Genomic DNA, 22,652 nt, shown 5'->3' on the forward strand with positions numbered 1-22,652 from the left:
GTTCTGAGATAAAAGTCAGAGTTCTGAGATTAAAGTCAGAGTTCAGAGATTAAAGTCAGAGTTCTGAGATTAAAGTCAGAGTTCAGAGATTAAAGTCAGAGTTCTGAGATTGGATTAGGCCTCAGGCAGTCATCACAGGTCTCTTTTCTTCTTGAATATTTGTGAAGGGACTCCAGATCTGACTCAGTCACCGAGGATCGCTGATGTCCAGAGAAATCCCGCTGTTACGTTTATGATAATAGAAACGAATGTCAGTGATGACCATAATGATGATGATGATGATGATGGTGGTGATGATGATGATGATGATGATGATGATGATGATGATGATGATGATGTTCAGAAGCTGAAGTCACTGTTCCTGTTGGATGAAGGCTCTCTGCTGTCTCGGACCGCCAGTCTCTCAAGCGCTGATTAAAAACAGAACCGCCGTTAAAAGTGTGATTATGTTTGAATCATGATTAGAGACTACGGCAGCCTATCAGGGTCACTCTAGCAGATACATTCAGAGGATCTGTTCATTTTTGACACACAATGTGGGCATTTAAAAAAAAAGGTCATAAGTTGTATATTTACTAAAAATATACAAGTTTAGAAAGTCATACATGAAGAGAGAAAACTGGACATTTCTGAGTGTTTAGTCTTACCCGGGTACGACAGTCTCTTCTCTCGCTCTGTGTTCTGGACCACATTGGTACGATGGTAGGACACTGATGGACAAACATTAAAACCTGGGTCAGAGTCAGTCAAGCATTATTCTAGTCTACTCAGACCTGGTCTCTGGTCTGGACTACATAGGTAGAATGGTAGGACACTGAATACAAACATTAAAACCTGGGTCAGAGTCAGTCAAGCATTATTCTAGTCTACTCAGACCTGGTCTCTGGTCTGGACCACATTGGTAGAATGGTAGACACTGACGGACAAACATTAAAACCTGGGTCAGAATCAGTCCAGCATTATACTGGTCTACTCAGACCTGGTCTCTGGTCTGGACCACAGATCTGGCCCTTCCCTCTAGTTCAGGATCAGGACTACCTGATCAGTCTTAAGCCCAGCCTGGTCTTTGAACACGAAGTAGTTTAGACCAAAACTGATATCTGTAAATCTTCTGAAGGTCCTGTTTCTGCAGGAACTCCAGACCTGGATCGGTTTCAGGGCAGATGTTAGGGTTGAGGGATGTTGGGGGTCTGCCATCATTAAGAGCGGGACAGGGGACTCATTCTGATGACGGACCACCAGCACTGGTGAAGACAACATTCACACTAAAAGCCTGATTGTCTTTAAAATTCTTCCTCCCAGATCCTCAAAAAAAAAGAAATTTCCTCAGAACTTTAGAGGACATGCTCCTAAATTCCAACCAAATTCCTGAAGGTATAGAAAAACATTTCCCAGATCTCTCTCTCTCTCTCTCTCTCTCTCTCTCTCTCTCTCTATATATATATATATATATATAAATTTAAAGACAAATTCCTCTGAACAATTCAACAAAAAATTCCCAGAAAAAAAAAAATATGAATCACAAATAAAACAAAAAAAACTGTGGATAAAAAAATCACCTTAAACTTCCAGTGCAGTGCTCCTAAATCTACAAACATATTTTCACATTTCCAGGAAAATATATTATTATTATTATTATTATTATTATTATTATTATTATTACCATTGTTACTATTATTACAGTTAATGTCATTATCATTATCATCAAAAAGTACAATAATATTATATATATAAAAAAATAATATATATAAAAATATGTGCATGCAGGGTCTGAGAGGTCAAAGGTCATGTATTCTCACCACTGTGACTCTGCGTTGGTCCGATCCAGCGGTTCTGTCTCCGATCTGAAACTGAAAAACAGGAGATAAAAACAGAGAGAACAGGAGCAGAGGAAGCAGCTTTGGCTGTCTTTGACAGCTCTCTTTCCATAGGTTAGAGTCAGCTCTTTAGCGCCACCCCCTGACCTGTGAGTAAACCCCTACAGACGGATGGAGGGGCCATGACCCAGGGCCCTCAAATTTGTGGCAGAAACCCTGCTGCTGTTTTACTAAAGATGTATTTATTGGTCTAATTAAGGAAGAGTCATTTATTCTGCTCTTAATGAGTCTTCATTCAGGTCTGTCAGCCTTTAACCTGCCCTTTTGTATCCTGATGTTTCGTGTGTATTTTAGTGTGTTTCTAGTGTGTATCTAGTGTGTATTAAGTGTGTATTAGGTGTGTATTTAGTGTGTTTTGGCACATCTGTAGTGTGTTGGTGCGTGTTTCTTACGTCTGCTCTGCAGCGCCTTGATGGTGGGTTTGGTGAAGCGGATCAGGAAAAGGATGATGAGGATGCAGCAGAGCAGGGCTGTCACCACTTTATAGGCCGTCAGATGGGAGTTAGCGTCCGCCCGGACTACACCTTTAACTGAGAGGACAGAGAACAACGTCTGGACTACACCTTTAACTGAGAGGAGAGAAAAAAACGTCTGGACTACACCTTTACCTGAGAGGAGAGAAAAAAACGTCTGGACTACACCTTTACCTGAGAGGAGAGAAAAAAACGTCTGGACTACACCTTTACCTGAGAGGACAGAGAACAACGTCTGGACTACACCTTTACCTGAGAGGAGAGACAACAACGTCTGGACTACACCTTTAACTGAGATTCTCTAACAAAGATTGTTTACATGGGGTAAGCAAAACGTGATCATGTAGAGTTTTAGAAATCCTCTCAGTCAACTGCACCACACTACCCACAATCCTCTAGTGATGCAGCAGAAACAACTCTGATTGGTGGAGTTTGAATTTCATCTGTGGGCTGCTACTAGTGAAGTTAATGGCAGTTTAAAAAGTTGGCGGTAACTGTTGAGCTCTGTGGTGACCACAGATGGCACCACATACATTTCAGGCATCCAGATTTAGACCCTAACCCTAACTACTAAATCCTCTGATCCAGGTACAGGACTGAATAAAGGACTTTGAGGGCTTAGATAGCCTTCATTTGGCCCTGTTGCCTGTCCTGGACTGGTTTAGTCCAGGTTTACCTACCTTTACAGAGCAGAGTTTGCTTCTTACAGGTCTGCCCCCTCTCCTGCTTTATGATGTCATAACCATTCATGATCTCATTGCCTATCCCCCAGCCCAGTGGCCCCTTGCACTCCCCACGACCCTCACACAGCGAGTCCAGCAGAGTCTGATCCAGGGTCGGATTCCCATAACAAACAGGGGAGGAGGGAGAGGAGGAGGAAGGAGGAAGGAGCTGCAGCAGGATGATGTCTCCTTCACATGGTCTGGTCCAGTTGACAGAGATGAGGTACAGAGAGGGGGGTGGGGCGGCGGGACAGGGGGCTGGGGGGACGGGGGTACTACAGGAACAGTCCACCTTGGTGGTGTCAGTCGTATTGGCGGGTGTGGTGTTGTTTGCCCGGTCAGGTGCTTGATGGGATCCTGAGAGACAGACAAGAGAAACAAAGTCAGCTCAGGTGTTCATGTAAACTAGAGGAGGATTCAGACGATGACTGATCACAGACTATTGATCCTTTCTGATCATCCACACACCAGCTGATGTCTCTTTAGTCCATCCTTACTCTGTTACCGACAAGAACTCTGTCCTGGGTGAAGCTGGGGATGTTGGGTCTGTTTTTCTCAATTTTAGCTAGATAGTAGACTGTAGTTGGCAACTTTTGGAAAAGTGGGTGGAGCTAGTGAGGAATGAGGGTTGGCCTTGCTCCTCCCCAGCTCCACCCACTTTTCCAAACATTGCCCTAGAAGGGCAATATTTGAGATGTTGCTGGTATTTATGTGTTTTAATAACAACATTGTCCCAGTCTGATATCTGGTCTTGGGCCCAGAGATACTGGAGTTGGCCCTGCTTTCATGAACATGCTCCTAAACCGCCTTCCGACCCCTGACCTTGGCTTCTGTAGCACTCGCATTGAGTAAACTTCTCTAAAACATCTTCAGGTCTCTCAGAGACTGACAGGATCAGTAAGCGTCTCTCTAACCGCTCCCTCACTCTTCAAATGTCACGTTTCCTTTCTGTGACGACCACAAACTGGTTTCACTTCAGATGTGAGGCGTTCAGACGACGGCACCACATTCACAGCATCAGATTCCGTTTCTATGCCACGCATGAACGCACATCAGTGCTGGCGGGCTCTAACATCCATGTAGAAGCAGCAGACTCCATCCTTTAGTCACTTTAACTCTCTTGAGGGAACTTGACGCCATCCTAGGGACCCGGTCTAACGTTCCAGACCGTCTGTGATGGCTGTAGCCGGTCAGCTCTGAATCACGCGTCTCCTCCTGTCATACGTGTGACATGTTAGCCGTCTCATTCCTGTCTCTCTTTACCTGGGTGAATCTCCACCAGACTCCACCACCACACCTGCAGGCTTTGCCTCTGCCTCCTCTTTAAATACAGCCTCTGCTATTTTGTATATATTGTTATTTGTACCTTGCCTCTCTCTGTAAAGCACTTTGGTCAGCTCATGCTGTTTTTAAATGTGCTATATAAATAAATTTGACTTGACTAAATATGAAGCTTTTGAGGAAAATTAACAAGCTATTCAAACAGACACCACATGTTTAATGTAGTAAAATTCAAAAATGAATATACAGCCTATACAGGGACTGACATTTACACCTACCAACGAGCCAAATACAGATAGATTTCAGCCGTGGCAGGTTACAGCGTGACTCTAACTAGCCACGATGCCAGGTTGAATTTATCCGTCACATTTATGCTTCTCTCTGAAAGTGCTTGTCTGTTACCCCTTATGATTTAGGCTTGTTGCAGAGAGGCCGTTCAGCACATAAAAGCCTCAAATTTCCTCCAAAATAACTGAAAAGGCTGGTCTCTTCATCTGTTTGTGCGTTTTCTACGCAGCACCAACTCTTAAGTGCTGTATGACACATAAACGCGACACTCACACACATACTGACACACTGAGGTGTTGATGTAGACTGAAGGCTTCTGTCTGTTGAGGGTGACCTAAATGATAAAACTTCCGCAAATGTGCACGTACTTTAAATGTTATTAAAACCTTTGAAACGTTTGTATATTCAGGGTATAATTTCAGATTTGCTGTATATCGATAATCAACTGATATAAAAGACGAGGGAAACTTTAGATAAGTTCACCGAGGCAGTGAGAAACAGGCAGAAGGATTAAAGTGATAAAAGTTTTTTAGTTACTAATATCAAACAACAGAAAGTCCAGTTGTTTAATGTTTTCCAGATGTGAGCTTTATGCACCATTTTTAAAATAACACATATAAAGACATTTCCATCATAAAGTTTAAAGGAGAATAGAGGAGAGGAGAGAAGAAGTTTGTCACTCAACATTCTCTGATGGAGATCCATCAGAGTGAAAACTACAAATCTTCTTGTAATCTGCTGTAGTTTTTCCCTAATAAACAGTAAATTAACAGTATTTAAATATTAGCATAAACCTAATATCCACTGAAGAAAATAAAAATCTAAGAGTGTTAACTCTTAATGTCTGTCTCTAACTGTCTGACACGCATCTGTGTAGTGTCACATGTACAGGTAGAAGTGCTTTATTAGAGGAGAGCTGATGTTGATCATATTGAGGGAAAATAGAGCACGTGTGTCATGTCATACCATATTTACCAAACATGGCATAAAGCTCATAACTTCCAAACATCAAAACTGGCAGGTGGAAATACTGAGTGGCTAGTAAGTTTGATAAATCACTGGCCACCGTGGCTGGTAGGCAAAAAAGTACATGTCAAGCCCTGTACAGATGTGTGTGTGTGTGTGTGGGTGTGTTTGTAGGTGTTTTTGTTGGGGTGTGTGTACATGTGTGTGTGTGTATTCATATATATATATATATATATATATATATATATATATATATATATATATATATATATATATAGTACTTAACAAATGTAGTAGACCAACACACCTAAAGTCAGGTTTATGCCACAGCTGCCCTAAATTAACAGCATTGGTAATTACCAAAATCATTTTTGATGTTTCTGCAATGGTTAATACACCAATATGTAGAAGCTCTTTAACCCAAATGATATTTTTAATGCTAAACTATAATTATTATTGTTATCCATGAATTTTCAAATTTACTGATTTACAAAAAACTGAAAAAATAGGAAAGCTCATTATTATTTCTTGACTAATATGTCAAATTATAGTTATTTACTTGCATTCCTGAACAGAAAAATGAGTTTTAGTGGTTGAATGTTATGCTTGATTCATTTCTGACTTCTCAGAGGAGCCCAGTGAGCCGGCTCAAATTTGGGTATAAAAAGGTGAATTCAGTTTGAAATTCCTCATTCCTGTTCAAAATGGTAAAACGTGGAGAGCTGACTGAAAATAAAAGAGTCTGCATTAAAGCACTTCATGATGCTGGATGGTCTCTGAGACAAATATGACAGGTGGTCTAATAAATTTGTTAAGCAATGTATATTTATGGAGATCTGGGAAATGTATTTCTATACCTTTGGGAATTTGGTTGGAATTTAGGAGCATGTCCTCTAAAGTTTTATATATATATATATATATATATATATATATATATATATATATATATATATATACAGTTGCTAGAAAAAGTATGTGAACCCTTTGAGATTTCTTGGATTTCTGCATAAATTGGTCATCAAATATGTTCCGATCTTCATCTAATTCACAGCAATAGACAAACACAGGGTGCTTAAACCAATACTGCACAAAAAATGGTATGTTTTCATGTTTTTATTGAACAAAACATGTAAACATTCACAGTGCAGGGTGGAAAAAGTATGTGAACCCCTAGGGTAATGACTTCTTCAAGAACTAATTGGAGCCAGGAGTCAGCCAACCTTGAGTCCAATCAATGTGATGAGATTGGATGTGTTGGTTAAAGCTGCCCTGCCCCATAAAAAACACACACAAGTGTTGAGTTTGCTGTTCTCAAGAAGCATTGCCTGATGTGAACCATGCCTCGCACAAAAGAGCTCTCAGAATACCTACGATCAAAAATTGTTGACTTGCATGAAGCTGGAAAGGGTTACAAAAGTATCTCTAAAAGCCTTGATGTTCATGTGTCCACGGTAAGACAGACTGTCTACAAATGGAGAAGGTTCAGCACTGTTGCTACTCTCCCTAGGCGTGGTCGTCCTGTAAAGATGACTGCGAGAGCACAGCGCAGAATGCTCAATGAGGTGAAGAGGAATCCTAGAGTGTCAGCTAAAGACTTACAGAAATCTCTTGCACATGCCAACATTTGTGTTGACAAATCTACAATGAGTAAAACATTAAACAAGAATGAAGTTCATGGGAGGACACCATGGGGGAAGCCACTGCTGTCCAAAAAACACATTGCTGCATGTCTGAAGTTTGCAAAAGAGCACCTGGATGTTCCACAGCACTACTGGCAAAATATTCTGTCCATAGATGAAACCAAAATTGAGTTATTTGGAAGAAACACACAACGCTATGTGTGGAGAAAAAAGGCACAGCACACCAACATCAAAACCTCATCCCAACTGTGAAATATGGTGGAGGGACCATCATGGTTTGGGGCTGCTTTGCTGCCTCAGGGCCCGGACGGATTGCTGTCATTGATGGAAAAATGAATTCCCAATTTTATCAAGACATTTTACAGGAAAACTTAAGACCATCTGTCCACCAACTGAAGCTCAACAGAGGATGGGTGATGCAACAGGACAATGACCCAAAGCATAGAAGTAAATCAACAACACAATGGCTTCAACAGAAGAAAATACGCCTTCTGGAGTGGCCTAGTCAGAGTCCTGACCTCAACCAGATTGAGATGCTGTGGCATGACCTCAAGAGAGCGATGCACACCAGACATCTGAATAATATTGCTGAACTGAAACAGTTTTGTAAAGAGGAATGGTCCAAAATTCCTCCTGACCGTTGCGCAGGTCTGATCTGCAACTACAGGAAACGTTTGGTTGAGGTTATTGCCGCCAACAGAGGGTCAACCAGTCATTAGCCTAGGGGTTCACATACTTTTTCACCCTGCACTGTGAATGTTTACATGTTTTGTTCAATAAAAACATGAAAACATATCATTTTTTGTGCAGTATTAGTTTAAGCAGACTGTGTTTGTCTATTGTTGTGAATTAGATGAAGATCGGAGCACATTTGATGACCAATTTAATATCTGAGGATGTGTGAAGTTATTTAAGCCTGAGTTATATCTGAGGATGTATAAAGTTATTTAAGCCTGAGTTATTATTTGAACCTGAGCCATTTCTGAGTTGTGTAGAGTTATTTAAGCCTGATTTATATCTGAGGATGTGTGAAGTTATTTAAGCCTGAGTTATATCTGAGGATGTGTGAAGTTATTTAAGCCTGAGTTATATCTGAGGATGTGTGAAGTTATTTAAGCCTGAGTTATATCTGAGGATGTGTGAAGTTATTTAAGCCTGAGTTATATCTGAGGATGTGTGAAGTTATTTAAGCCTGAGTTATATCTAAGGATGTGTGAAGTTAGTTAAGCCTGAGTTTATTTCTGAATTGTGTTGAGTTATTTAAACCTGAGTTATTTCGAAGTTGTGTAGAGTTATTTAACTCTGAGTTATTTCTGATGCTTGTGTGTCGGAGGTTGTTTTCCCGTTAGCGGTGAGTCGGACGGTTTCTCTCGTGTCATTTACATTTCTCTGATCCAGTCACAAACAACTGTTAGTTTCATTTTACGGAGAGAAATTCAAAGTTCAAAAGACCGTTACAGGAACAGCCAGCGCCGCGCTCTCTCAGAGGATTGACGGGGTTAAATATCATAAATGTTCTGACATTAGTAATAATTTGACAGCCTGGTTTTAATGCAGTCATTTTCATTTATTTGGTCTGGTTTATTTTTTAATCTACATGAAGTCAGACATAAATGTTAGAGATCTCCTGACATTCACCAAACATCAGACTGAAGATTACCGACATGCTGACTGAAATATTTATTTTGGTTTTGATATTAGAGATCAGATTAATCAGGATTATGTGAGTAAAAATCAGAGATTATTATGATTGATTATCTTTTTGAATAAGGTTTACATAGAAGAGTTATTTTCATTAATAGATTTATATGCTGATTCATGTTGAAGTCAAAGACGATCGGTGTTTATTCTAAAATAAGAGTGTATCTCGAGGATTATTGATTACTGCATCGGCTCTTATTGATGAAGCTAATTAATGAATTATCACCGTGTTAGTGAGGAAGGCTGGGATTAAACACGCTGATGATTCTGCCCTCTCCTTTTCAAATAAGAAAACCTAATCACTGTTTTTATTTCTACAGCATGTTGTTCTTGTTTGTACATCTCTGTTGTGTTTACTGTGTAGTTTTATTTTTATGTGTTTGAAATAAACATTTAAAAACGACCTCACTGATCCTGATTTTACAGATTCATCCTGTAAATCAGAGAATATACTCACACTCAACTGTCTGATTTTAATACAGCTCTATGAAAAAAATCTAATTTATTATTTTATTCAACAGTAAATGTTCAACAGTGTCTCATCAGGGTTTTATTCTGAAAAATAAATATAAGTAAATAATTCTACATTTATTTCAGGTGCTCCTTATTTAACTGTCAGTAATAATGGAACAATATAATCCTCCTCTCTCTTTTTATCAAACACAAGAAACTTCTTTATTTATCATTTTATTTACTATAAAGCATTCATCCATTTTTCAGCCTTTTATTCTGAAAGTATTTACCATAAAATGTTTATGAGTATTCTGGTCTTTTTTTCTGAAATCATTTGTAAATCTTCCTTTAGTCATGTCTTTGCTTTAGGCGGTAAAATGATCCTTCTTTTATTTTGGCGAGGCTTTAATAAGAGACAGCTTTGAATCATTTCAAAATAAACTCATGCAAAGAAAGACAATAAAACAGGAAGTTTAGAGCGGAGAGAAGATTAAACCGAGGACTACATAAATGTCAGTGTTTCTATAAGATGAAATCTCAGTTTTTTATGTTTTTATAGAGAAACCGTCGTCCTGCAGAGCTGATCTAAATTCAGGGATTTATTGCAGATTTATCAATGTATTGGTTTAATGATCAATAACTCTGCTGTTCTCTTGTCCTAATGTCAGCAGTGTTGTTAATCCACAATCTCTCTGTCAAACATCGGAGGAATTATTTAAAATGTAAGACTGAGTGCTGGTCTAGGATCCACTGAGGATGCGTGTTCTGGTTTTAGATCTGTGCTTGATTTTAGAGGGTTTCTAGGTTTTAATATCATCTACTATAGAACTCCAACACTGTGAAAGTATGAGGAGAAAAACACGCTTTAAAGAGAAAGTAAATAAGAAGCAGTGAAAGGAGAGAAATCACACCTGAAGACTAAAAAAAAAGATTAGGATCATTAAAAACAGTTGTTTCTGTAACAACCTGTTAGAATAATGCAGCAATTTAAGTTCATCCTGTTACTGAAGAGATCCTGTTCAAAGCGTGCAGGAAAAACCCTAAAATCATAAAACGTGTTTAAGATCAGCTAAAATCATGATAAATAAATATATAAGATCAGCTAAAATCATAATAAATAAATATAAAAGATCAGCTAAAATCATGATAAATAAATATATAAGATCAGCTAAAATCATGATAAATAAATATAAAAGATCAGCTAAAATCATAATAAATAAATATAAAAGATCAGCTAAAATCATGATAAATAAATATAAAAGATCAGCTAAAATCATAATAAATAAATATATAAGATCAGCTAAAATCATAATAAATAAATATATAAGATCAGCTAAAATCATAATAAATAAATATAAAAGATCAGCTAAAATCATAATAAATAAATATAAAAGATCAGCTTAAATCATAATAAATAAATAAATATAAAAGATCAGCTAAAATCATAATAAATAAATATATAAGATCAGCTAAAATCATAATAAATAAATATGAGATCAGCTAAAATCATAATAAATAAATATAAAAGATCAGCTAAAATCATAATAAATAAATATATAAGATCAGCTAAAATCATAATAAATAAATATATAAGATCAGCTAAAATCATAATAAATAAATATATAAGATCAGCTAAAATCATAATAAATAAATATATAAGATCAGCTAAAATCATAATAAATAAATATATAAGATCAGCTAAAATCATAATAAATAAATATATAAGATCAGCTAAAATCATAATAAATAAATATATAAGATCAGCTAAAATCATAATAAATAAATATATGAGACTGAACCAAGCTAATGACCGAACCATGCTAAAGACTGAACCATGCTAAAGACTGAACCATGCTAAAGACTGAACCATGCTAAAGACTGAACCATGCTAAAGACTGAACCAAGCTAAAGACTGAACCATGCTAAAGACTGAACCATGCTAAAGACTGAACCATGCTAAAGACTAAACCATGCTAAAGACTGAACCAAGCTAAAGACTGAACCATGCTAAAGACTAAACCATGCTAAAGACTGAACCATGCTAAAGACTAAACCATGCTAAAGACTGAACCATGCTAAAGACTGAACCAAGCTAATGACCGAACCATGCTAAAGACTGAACCATGCTAAAGACTGAACCATGCTAAAGACTGAACCATGCTAAAGACTAAACCATGCTAAAGACTGAACCAAGCTAAAGACTGAACCATGCTAAAGACTAAACCATGCTAAAGACTGAACCATGCTAAAGACAGAACCATGCTAAAGACTAAACCATGCTAAAGACTGAACCAAGCTAATGACCGAACCATGCTAAAGACTGAACCATGCTAAAGACTGAACCATGCTAAAGACTGAACCATGCTAAAGACTAAACCATGCTAAAGACTGAACCAAGCTAAAGACTGAACCATGCTAAAGACTAAACCATGCTAAAGACTGAACCATGCTAAAGACAGAACCATGCTAAAGACTAAACCATGCTAAAGACTGAACCAAGCTAAAGACTGAACCATGCTAAAGACTGAACTAAGCTAAAGACTGAACCATGCTAAAGACTGAACCATGCTAAAGACTGAACCATGCTAAAGACTAAACCATGCTAAAGACTGAACCAAGCTAAAGACTGAACCATGCTAAAGACTAAACCATGCTAAAGACTGAACCATGCTAAAGACTAAACCATGCTAAAGACTGAACCATACTGAAGACTGAACCATGCTAATGACTGAACCATGCTAAAGACTGAACCATGCTAATGACTGAACCAACTAATGACTGAACCATGCTAAAGACTGAACCAAGCTAATGACTGAACCAAGCTAATGACTGAACCATGCTAAAGACTGAACCAAGCTAATGACTGAACCATGCTAAAGACTGAACCAAGCTAATGACTGAACCAAGCTAAAGACTGAACCATACTGAAGACTGAACCAAGCTAATGACTGGACCATGCTAAAGACTGAACCAAGCTAAAGACTGAACCAAGCTAATGACTGAACCATGCTAAAGACTGAACCAAGCTAAAGACTGAACCAAGCTAATGACTGAACCAAGCTAATGACTGAACCAAGCTAATGACTGAACCATGCTAAAGACTGAACCAAGCTAAAGACTGAACCAAGCTAATGACTGAACCAAGCTAATGACTGAACCATGCTAAAGACTGAACCATGCTAAAGACTGAACCAAGCTAATGACTGAACCATGCTAAAGACTGAACCAAGCTAAAGACTGAACCATGCTAAAGACTGAACCAAGCTAATGACTGAACCATGCTAAAGACTGAACCAAGCTAATGACTGAACCATGCTAAAGACTTAACCAAGCTAATGACTGAACCATGCTAAAGACTTAACCAAGCTAAAGACTGAACCAAGCTAATGACTGAACCAAGCTAATGACTGGACCATGCTAAAGACTGAACCAAGCTTAAGACTGAACCATGCTAAAGACTGAACCAAGCTAATGACTGAACCATGCTAAAGACTGAACCATGCTAAAGACTGAACCATGCTAAAGACTGAACCAAGCTAATGACTGAACCATGCTAAAGACTGAACCAAGCTAATGACTGAACCATGCTAAAGACTGAACCAATGTTACCATGTATGCAGACGATTCTACATGCTGTTGCAGAAAATGCTAATGACTGAACCATGCTAAAGACTGAACCATGCTAATGACTGAACCATGCTAAAGACTGAACCAAGCTAATGACTGAACCATGCTAAAGACTTAACCAAGCTAAAGACTGAACCAAGCTAATGACTGAACCATGCTAAAGACTGAACCATGCTAATGACTGAACCATGCTAAAGACTGAACCATGCTAAAGACTGAACCATGCTAAAGACTGAACCATGCTAATGACTGAACCAAGCTAATGACTGAACCATGCTAAAGACTGAACCATGCTAAAGACTGAACCATGCTAATGACTGAACCAAGCTAATGACTGGACCATGCTAAAGACTGAACCATGCTAATGACTGAACCATGCTAAAGACTGAACCAAGCTAATGACTGAACCATGCTAAAGACTGAACCAAGCTAAAGACTGAACCAAGCTAAAGACTGAACCATGCTAAAGACTGAACCAAGCTTAAGACTGAACCAATGTTACCATGTATGCAGACGATTCTACATGCTGTTGCAGAAAATGCTGATGACTGAACCTCTATCCTGCAGAGAGCTACATGTGCTTGGTTTAATAATAACAGACTAAGACTGAATAAATCCAAGACAACAGTGTTGGGGTCTCACGGTGCATTTAGAGAAGATATTGAAAGTCTGAGCGAGACGCTTGTAGTTGTCACCCTGGATAATAAATGTCATGAACCACTCTCAGTGAAATATTGTAGCTAAAAAAAGCAGAGCTGAGTCTGTGGCTGAAACAAACACACATTTCCTGAATGATCCTTCTGTTAGACTCGTAACCCCGACTCTAGCTTTATCATGTTTAGATTTCTGCTCTGCTGTCTGCTCATGAGCAGCAATAAAGATATTCACACGCAAGGACTTTAGTTCTTTTCAAACATCAGAATTAAATCAATAAAGTAAATATAAAGGGTAAAGAGCTCTTTGGGGTTTCCATGCTTCTGTACTTCTAAAAGAAAAACTAAGAAAAAACTAAAATAAAAAGGAAAAGGAGAAACATTTTGGCAATTAAGAAACTTGCAGAAAAACTAAACAAAAATAAACTAAAATTAAAAAAGTTAAAAACTAAAGAAAAATAAAAACTAAAATAAGAAACCAGCAGAAAAACTAAACAAAATTAAACTAAAATTAAAAAAGATAAAAACTAAAGAAAAATAAAAACTAAAATAAGAAACCAGCAGAAAAACTAAACAAAATTAAACTAAAATTAAAAAAGATAAAAACTAAAGAAAAATAAAAACTAAAATAAGAAACCAGCAGAAAAACTAAACAAAATTAAACTAAAATTAAAAAAGATAAAAACTAAAGAAAACTAAAAACTAAACAAAGAAACAAGCAGAAAATAAATCAGAAATTAAACAAAAACTAAAACAAAAATGAAGAAAATAAAACTTCTATGCTATTTCTAGATTTTATATTGATAATTGTGATGTTTTTTGGACTGCTGCTGTCAGAGCCTCTCTAAATAAGAACAGCATTACTACAGTAACCTCAGTATTAAAGCCAATAATGTTCTGAGAAGGTTTCAGCTTCGGTCTAATTCTTCAGACATGAGTTTAGAAACTGAAGAGTGGACTATCTGAATATGACATTATTATACTGGAATCATCCCAGATTACTGAACATTAAAACTTCGCAAAATAATTTTCACCAAACATAAACTAAAGCAGACGAACAAAGCAGCAGGACAGAGCCAATCAGAGCTCAGCTCAAATGAAGCATTTCCTCTACAACAAATAAATGAGGTGATAAAATTATGTTATAAAATAATACAACCAGGACAAAATAAAAGAACAAAAGATATGAAATAAAGTACAACATCATCTATGGCAGTGGGCCCCCATCACTAAGAAAAGCTGAGCGCCCCACAGCTCGCATCGATTTCACGGACAAAATCCCAAAATAACAGACAGTCATTTTCAAGGGAAAACTCAAAGCTCTCATATATAAAAAGTCTGTAATTTATGAGAGAAAAAAGTGAATTTTCTGTTCTGATGGAGAAATCTGAGAAGAGAGGAATGCTGACTCAGAAAAGAGCGAGGGCGGGAATCAGAGCGCTGCACGGGCAGCGTGAGTATTTCTACCTATAATGATCAATAAATGATTTTATTCAAGGTTAACATGTTTTAGTTTCATTAATCAGTCTGGCTGTGTATGACCAAAATGTCAGCTTACAGTAAAATTTATAGACATAATAAACATGATTAAATTTAATGAAGATCAGGTCTGATCATTAATATCAACTATTGATTAATTTGGGGGAATTTAACTCTTTAAATGTCAGTTTAAGTGCAGAAACTCTGATGATTGGGATGTGAAAAATTTATTTATTTTTTATCTATTTATTTATTTATTTGAAAGGGACAGTGCACATTAATAAACAAACATACGAAGTACATACTGTAAATGCGCCAGAGTTAGCAAAAATGCTAATTTTTGTCTGTTGTCCCTTGGCAGGTCACAAAATAATTAAAAAACCCATTAAATTCATAAAATTAAACAAAGACAAATATTAATTCATAAAACCTAAATTTCATGAATACCATACAATCAATCAATCAAAAGTACAAAGTTCTAGAGTTAAAGTGCTATAAATAAACACAGGAGATGAAATATTATTCTGTTAATTCATGTATATCAGATTTTCATGATGTTAGTAAGGAGCATCAACACGGATTTTAATTATTATTATTATAATTATTATTATATTATCATATTATTATTATTATTATTATTATTATTATTATTATCACCATCATATTATTATTATTATTATTATTATTATTATTATTGTTGTTGTTGTTGTTGTTGTTGTTATTATCATTAATGTTTTAAGGTTGAAATAAAGTCATTCCTATAAAACCAGCATAAAAGCATGCAATTTTCCCCAAGTCCATATACGGTCAAATGTAAGAAATTTGGTGTCAAAAAGGAAATGCTGTCAATCTGAATCCCTGACTTCAGAATAAAAGCCTGATATCATAAATAAAACTGAGAGGACTGGAGGATCAATAACTGAAGAGTTAGTGGTTTAATGGTTTGAATGGTTTTAAAGGGAAATTTTTAGTCTACAAGATTAGACCAGTAATCTGTAGTCTGAGAGTATTGATCGTTCTGACCAGCTGTAATCTAAGGGTATTGATCGTTCTGACCAGCTGTAATCTGAGAGTATTGATCGTTCTGACCAGCTGTAATCTAAGGGTATTGATCGTTCTGACCAGCTGTAATCTGAGAGTATTGATCGTTCTGACCAGCTGTAATCTGAGAGTATTGATCGTTCTGACCAGCTGTAATCTGACAGTATTGATCGTTCTGATCAGCGTTAGTGTTAAAAGATATGTTCAATAGGGGTGTTGGAGCAGAAATTCTCTATTTCTGTTTTTCAGACAACCATCTTCGTCTCTAAGTGACCTAAACCTGGATTACATATCTGAGCTCAGAGGTTTGTCTAGTTAATCCTGAGTCTTCTGGATTCTGTGTCAAACAGAATCATCCATTAGTTCAAACAAATGTGCTTTCACAGGAGTTTGACTTCTATCATCAATCATTTACTGATTGATTGATTTAAACTGAATTGACGATCTGATTGATGATTGTTTGTAGGATTGTTAACGTGTCTATTATTCACAGTTTTATTAAAGGTTAGCTACAGACGGTTCTTGATGGATGAATCTGAAATAATCCAAATAAAAATAATTTTACTGTGACTTATTAGTGCAATAAGCTTTGGTGTGTCCATAAATAGAGACAATTTTTATGACAGCCTCGGTAAACGTACGTGATACTGTAGAATAGATGGGAATACTTTAGAGTTAATCCTAATCTGAAATATCGAGGGTAAATCTGACGTTCCTGCTCTGTATGTAACAACCTGTCTACTTAGACTGAACTGAAGAAAACAGCCACGCCTTTATGAGTTAAAATACAGCAACAGCTTTATCAGCTCGTGCAAACATCGGTGTTTCTAATATTTAAAGACGGCGAGTGTTTTCCAACTTATCTGAGCGTTATGAAGGAAAAAGTGGAAAATGTTACACTTGGCCCCGGTCTCCCCTTCTCTATAAGTACGTACGGTGGGTCGTCACGATGCGGGCCGGGCGGCTCCTGTATGACTGGAACACCAGGGACCAACTGATCGTCCAGAGGAGCCAGATTAACAGGAAAACTGGAGTCATCATGATATTAGGTGGTGTCCAACTCAAGGCTCGGGGGCCAAATCCGGCCCATGGTACAGTTCTACCCGGCCCACAGGATCAGTTCATATTTTTATTCTTACCGTCTTGGCAGTCTGAGGTCTGCAGAGTTCCTCCAATATAAACACTCAACCTCCATGATTTAAAATATCCCTAATAAAATAAAATAAAAAAAAGTCAAAATAAATTAAAAAGACAGGAATGTGGAAATAAATTAAGTTGTGTTTTTATATTTTCATATTTTCAATCATGACTTTAACTTATTTTGACTTTTTAAAGTGTAGATTATGAATTTTATCCGAAATTTTAATCTTGAAATGGTGATTTCCCATTTGATATATTTGCCTTTAAAAACAGATTCAAAATAATAATAATAATAATAATAATTTTATGTTTTGACCTTTTCAACAAAAGAACTTGACTTTTTATCTCAGATTTTTAGCCATTTATCTGACCTTTGTGAGTTTATTAATCTTAGATTTCGAGTCTTTAATCTGATCATTCTGACTTTTTTTAATCTCAGATTTTGAGTCTTTAGTCTGATCATTCTGACTTTAATCTCAGGTTTTGAGCCTTTAATCTGATCATTCTGACTTTAATCTCAGGTTTTGAGCCTTTAATCTGATCATTCTGACTTTAATCTCAGGTTTTGAGTCTTTAATCTGATCATTCTGACTTTAATCTCAGGTTTTGAGCCTTTAATCTGATCATCCTGAGTCTTTAATCTGATCATTCTGACTTTGATCTCAGGTTTTGAGCCTTTAATCTGATCATTCTGTGCCTTTAATCTGATCATTCTGATTTTGATCTCAGATTTTGAGCCTTTAATCTGATCATTTTGACTTTAATCTCAGATTTTGAGCCTTTAATCTGATCATTTTGACTTTGATCTCAGGTTTTGAGCCTTTAATCTGATCATTCTGACTTTAATCTCAGATTTTGAGTCTTTAATCTGATCTTTTTCACTTGAATCTCAGATTTTGAGTCTTTAATCTGATCTTTTTCACTTGAATCTCAGATTTTGAGTCTTTAATCTGATCATTCTGACTTTATTCTCAGGTTTTGAGCCTTTAATCTGATTATTTTGACTTTGATCTCAGGTTTTGAGCCTTTAATCTGACCATTTTCACTTTGATCTCAGGTTTTGAGCCTTTAATCTGATCATTCTGACTTTGATCTCAGGTTTTGAGCCTTTAATCTGACCATTTTCACTTGAATCTCAGATTTTGAGTCTTTAATCTGATCATTTTGACTTTGATCTCAGGTTTTGAGCCTTTAATCTGATTATTTTGACTTTGATCTCAGATTTCGAGCCTTTAATCTGATCATTTTGACTTTAATCTCAGAGCCTTTCTCGTCACTCATAATCCCACCTGTGATTGATCTCAGATTAAACGGGGTTGTTTCTGGTTAAATGTGGACCCTGTTGTGCACTCAGGCTGGACCTAAATCCAGAATCTGGTCCCTGGTTTAGAGTTTTATGCGTTAATACGGTTCTTGTGAATATCAGAGGATGCAGATTCCTGTTTAATCCCAGAGCTTCTGGTCATCCAATCAGAGGTGGATTTCTGGATTAGTGGTCAAACATGGCAGATAATCTCCTCCATGCTGTCTAAGCAGGACAATCACGCTGACTCAGCAGGTTTTTCATGATTGATGGATCTGATTCTGTCCTAATGTACCTGTGATCCCAGACTCAGATCCGGAACGTCTCTGGATTTTAAACCTGCAGGAGTTTTTCCTGGAATGTTTGACCATTAAAACCAGGAGATGGCACCTGACTGGATGTCTGGGAGCTCTGGGATCAAACAGGCCTCTGTCTCAGGGATTCTGGATCTCGGGTTGTCTCTGGTAGGGATGTTAACCCGGCTCGAGTCTGGTCCCGGCTGCATGGATTTTATTTCAGTGTCTACAGAAACGTCTCAGGAACGCTGCTGATGTTCAGACATGCAGGAATGTTTGGGATTAACAGAAAGGCTGGAATGTTCTGGAGTCTTTGGCCCGTGTGTGAAAGAGAGGAACGGCAGACCGGCCCGCTGTGGAAATGCCGTAGATGATCAGGACTGTATTCTCATCTGTGTGGTACCCAGCAGTTATCCTGATCTTTTCTTTTCTAGAACCAATCTTAAAACTCCGGATATCCTGACGGCCCTAGTTCGGATGTTAATCCAGCTCCTTTGGGTTTTAGACGAAAGGGATGTCACCAGACCAGAATATTCATGATCAACATGTTAGATGCAGACGGAGCTGATGATTTTATAAAACCCCCTCAAGTGTTAAAGACAGAAATGTTCCTGTTTAGTGTGGTTTTTAGGAAAAGGATCATTGAATAACGAAAAACTGCTGTGTCAGCATGTTGTGCTTAGAGTTTGACCCAGCGAACAACATCTGATTGGACGCCCAGGACTCAGGGTTTTCTCTAGAGTCTTATCAAAGATTCAAACCTGGGTTTGAGAACAGCCTTAGTTCTCTTCAGCGCCTGGTACCAGACTAACAACCTCTAGCAGGGTTCCATAGAGACATTCAGAGGTGCTGCCATTGTTTTAATGCGGTTCAGGAAGTCTGTGGGACTTTTCTCTCAGCTCGTTCTCTAACTGCTGTTGCTCTGCTGAACGTTTAACTCTTTAACTGTCACAGAACCAAAGCCCTGACCTCCTCCACCTGTCAGGAGCTCTGAGCTGTCAGGCTGAGATGAAGATGTGGACTCACCGGCAGACATCAGCAGCAGAGCGACGATGGTCAGAGTCGTCCAGAGCTCCATCCTGACCCCGAGGTCGACGGCTGGAAACAAACAGAGAGAGAGAGAGAGGAGGGAGGAGGTGAAGACAGAGGAAACCGTGCAGAGGAGTGAATCAGTTCATCCTGCTGCACGCTGCACCTCTCTGCACATTTCCTCCCTTCAAAGAGCTGCTGCACTGGGCGAGCGAGAGAGAAAGAGAGAGAGAGCGGGAAAACAGAGGCGATGATAAGAAGGGAGGAAGGGGAAGAGTCACTGAATTCACTGTTTTCACACCAACTCTGATGAAGACGTGCAGAGGAAACGTCAGCTCTGCTGTCTGAACGTAAAAGCAAGCACAGATTACAGCAGAGATATCAGCATCTCAGATTATCAGCATGTCAGATTATCAGCAGTTCAGATAATCATTTAATCAGACTATCAGTATGTCAGATTATCATTATATCAGACTATCAGTATGTCAGATTATCATTATATCAGACTATCAGTATGTCAGATTTTCATCATGTCAGATTATCAGCATGTCAGATTATCATTATATTAGCCTATCAGCATGTCAGATTATCATTATATCAGCCTATCAGCATGTCAGATTATCAGCATGTCAGATTATCATTATATTAGCCTATCAGCATGTCAGATTATCATTATATCAGCCTATCAGCATGTCAGATTATGAGCATGTCAAATCAACAGTATGTCAGATTATCACTATGTCAGATTATCAGTATGTCAGATTATCATAATATCAGACTATCAGCATGTCAGATTATCATAATATCAGACTATCAGCATATCAGATTATCATTATATCAGACTGTCAGCATGTCAGATTATCAGCATGTCAGATCATCAGTATGTCAAATCAACAGTATGTCAGATTATCTGTATATCAGACTATCAGCATGTCAGATTATCAGCATGTCAGATCATCAGTATGTCAAATCAACAGTATGTCAGATTATCAGTATATCAGACTATCAGCATGTCACATTATCATTATATCAGACTATCAGCATCTCAGATCATCAGTATGTCAAATCAACAGTATGTCAGATTATCATTATATCAGACTGTCAGCATGTCACATTATCATTATATCAGACTATCAGCATCTCAGATTATCAGTATGTCAAATTATCATTATATCAGATCATCAGTATGTCAGATTATCATTATATCAGATTATCAGTATGTCAGATTATCAGCATGTCAGATTACCAGCATGTCAGATTATCAGACTGTCAGTTATCACCATATCAGATTATCAGTATGTCAGATTACCAGCCTGTCAGATTATTAGCATGTCAGACTATCAGCATGTCAGATTACCAGCATGTCAGACTGTCATTATATCAGACTATAAGCATGTCAGATTGTCATTATATCAGATTATCAGTATGTCAGATTATCAGCATTTTAGATTACCAGCATGTCAGATTATCATTATATCAGACTTTAAGCATGTCAGATTGTCAGTATGTCAGATTATCAGTATGTCAGATTATCAGCATGTCAGATTATCATTATAGCGGACTATCAGCATGTCAGATTATCATTATGTCAGATTATCATTATATCAAAATATCAGCATGTCAGATTATCATTCTTTCAGACTATCAGTATGTCAGATTATCAGTATGTCAGATTATCTGTATATCAGACTATCAGCATGTCAGATTATCAGCATGTCAGACTATCAGCATGTCAAATCAACAGTATGTCAGATTATCACTATGTCAGGTTACCAGCATGTCAGATTATTATTATATCAGACTATAAGCATGTCAGATTATCATAATATCAGACTATCAGCATATCAGATTATCATTATATCAGACTGTCAGCATGTCAGATTATCAGCATGTCAAATCATCAGTATGTCAAATCAACAGTATGTCAGATTATCTGTATATCAGACTATCAGCATGTCAGATTATCAGCATGTCAAATCAACAGTATGTCAGATTATCAGTATATCAGACTATCAGCATGTCAGATTATCAGCATGTCAGATTATTATTATATCAGACTATCAGCATATCAGATTATCATTATATCAGACTATCAGCATCTCAGATTATCAGTAAGTCAAATTATCATTGTATCAGATTATCAGTATGTCAGATTATCATTATATCAGATTATCAGTATGTCAGATTATCAGCATGTCAGATTACCAGCATGTCAGATTATCAGACTGTCAATTATCACCATATCAGATTATCAGTATGTCAGATTACCAGCCTGTCAGATTATTAGCATGTCAGACTATCGGCATGTCAGATAACCAGCATGTCAGATTGTCATTATATCAGATTATCAGTATGTCAGATTATCAGCATGTCAGATTATCATTATATCAGACTTTAAGCATGTCAGATTGTCAGTATGTCAGATTATCAGTATGTCAGATTATCAGCATGTCAGATTATCATTATATCAGACTATCAGCATGTCAGATTATCAGTATGTCAGATTATCAGCATGTCAGATTATCATTATGTCAGATTATCATTATATCAAACTATCAGCATGTCAGATTATCATTATATCAAACTATCAGCATGTCAGATTATCATTATTTCAGACTATTAGTATGTCAGATTATCAGTATTTCAGACTATCAGCATGTCAGATTATCATTATATCAGACTA

The 22,652-nt window shown here is 37.2% G+C and overlaps 1 protein-coding gene across 1 annotated transcript; it reads right to left on the reverse strand.

The window, feature by feature from the left end:
• Positions 1-9: 9 nt before the first annotated feature.
• LOC121508255 lies at positions 10-20,089 on the reverse strand. The gene is made up of 6 exons (XM_041784990.1): positions 19,967-20,089; positions 3,031-3,429; positions 2,270-2,407; positions 1,800-1,850; positions 648-710; positions 10-410 (listed from the first exon to the last, which is right to left on the reverse strand). The coding sequence occupies exons 1-6, from the start codon at positions 20,016-20,018 to the stop codon at positions 340-342; spliced, it is 774 nt and encodes a 257-aa protein (XP_041640924.1). The 5' UTR covers positions 20,019-20,089; the 3' UTR covers positions 10-339.
• Between the last annotated feature and the right edge of the window lie 2,563 nt (positions 20,090-22,652).

The sequence above is a fragment of the Cheilinus undulatus genome, linkage group 4, assembly GCF_018320785.1.
Source record: "Cheilinus undulatus linkage group 4, ASM1832078v1, whole genome shotgun sequence".
NCBI classification, from domain to species: domain Eukaryota; kingdom Metazoa; phylum Chordata; class Actinopteri; order Labriformes; family Labridae; genus Cheilinus; species Cheilinus undulatus.

Excerpts from the sequence above, each read along its gene's own strand:
- LOC121508255 (XM_041784990.1), bottom strand. The coding sequence starts at position 20,018 with ATGGAGCTCTGGACGACTCTGACCATCGTCGCTCTGCTGCTGATGTCT. Across the intron at positions 2,408-3,030 it reads GCAAACTCTGCTCTGTAAAG|TTAAAGGTGTAGTCCGGGCG; the intron begins GTAGGTAAACCT and ends CTGTCCTCTCAG. Across the intron at positions 411-647 it reads GAAGAGACTGTCGTACCCGG|CGCTTGAGAGACTGGCGGTC; the intron begins GTAAGACTAAAC and ends GTTTTTAATCAG.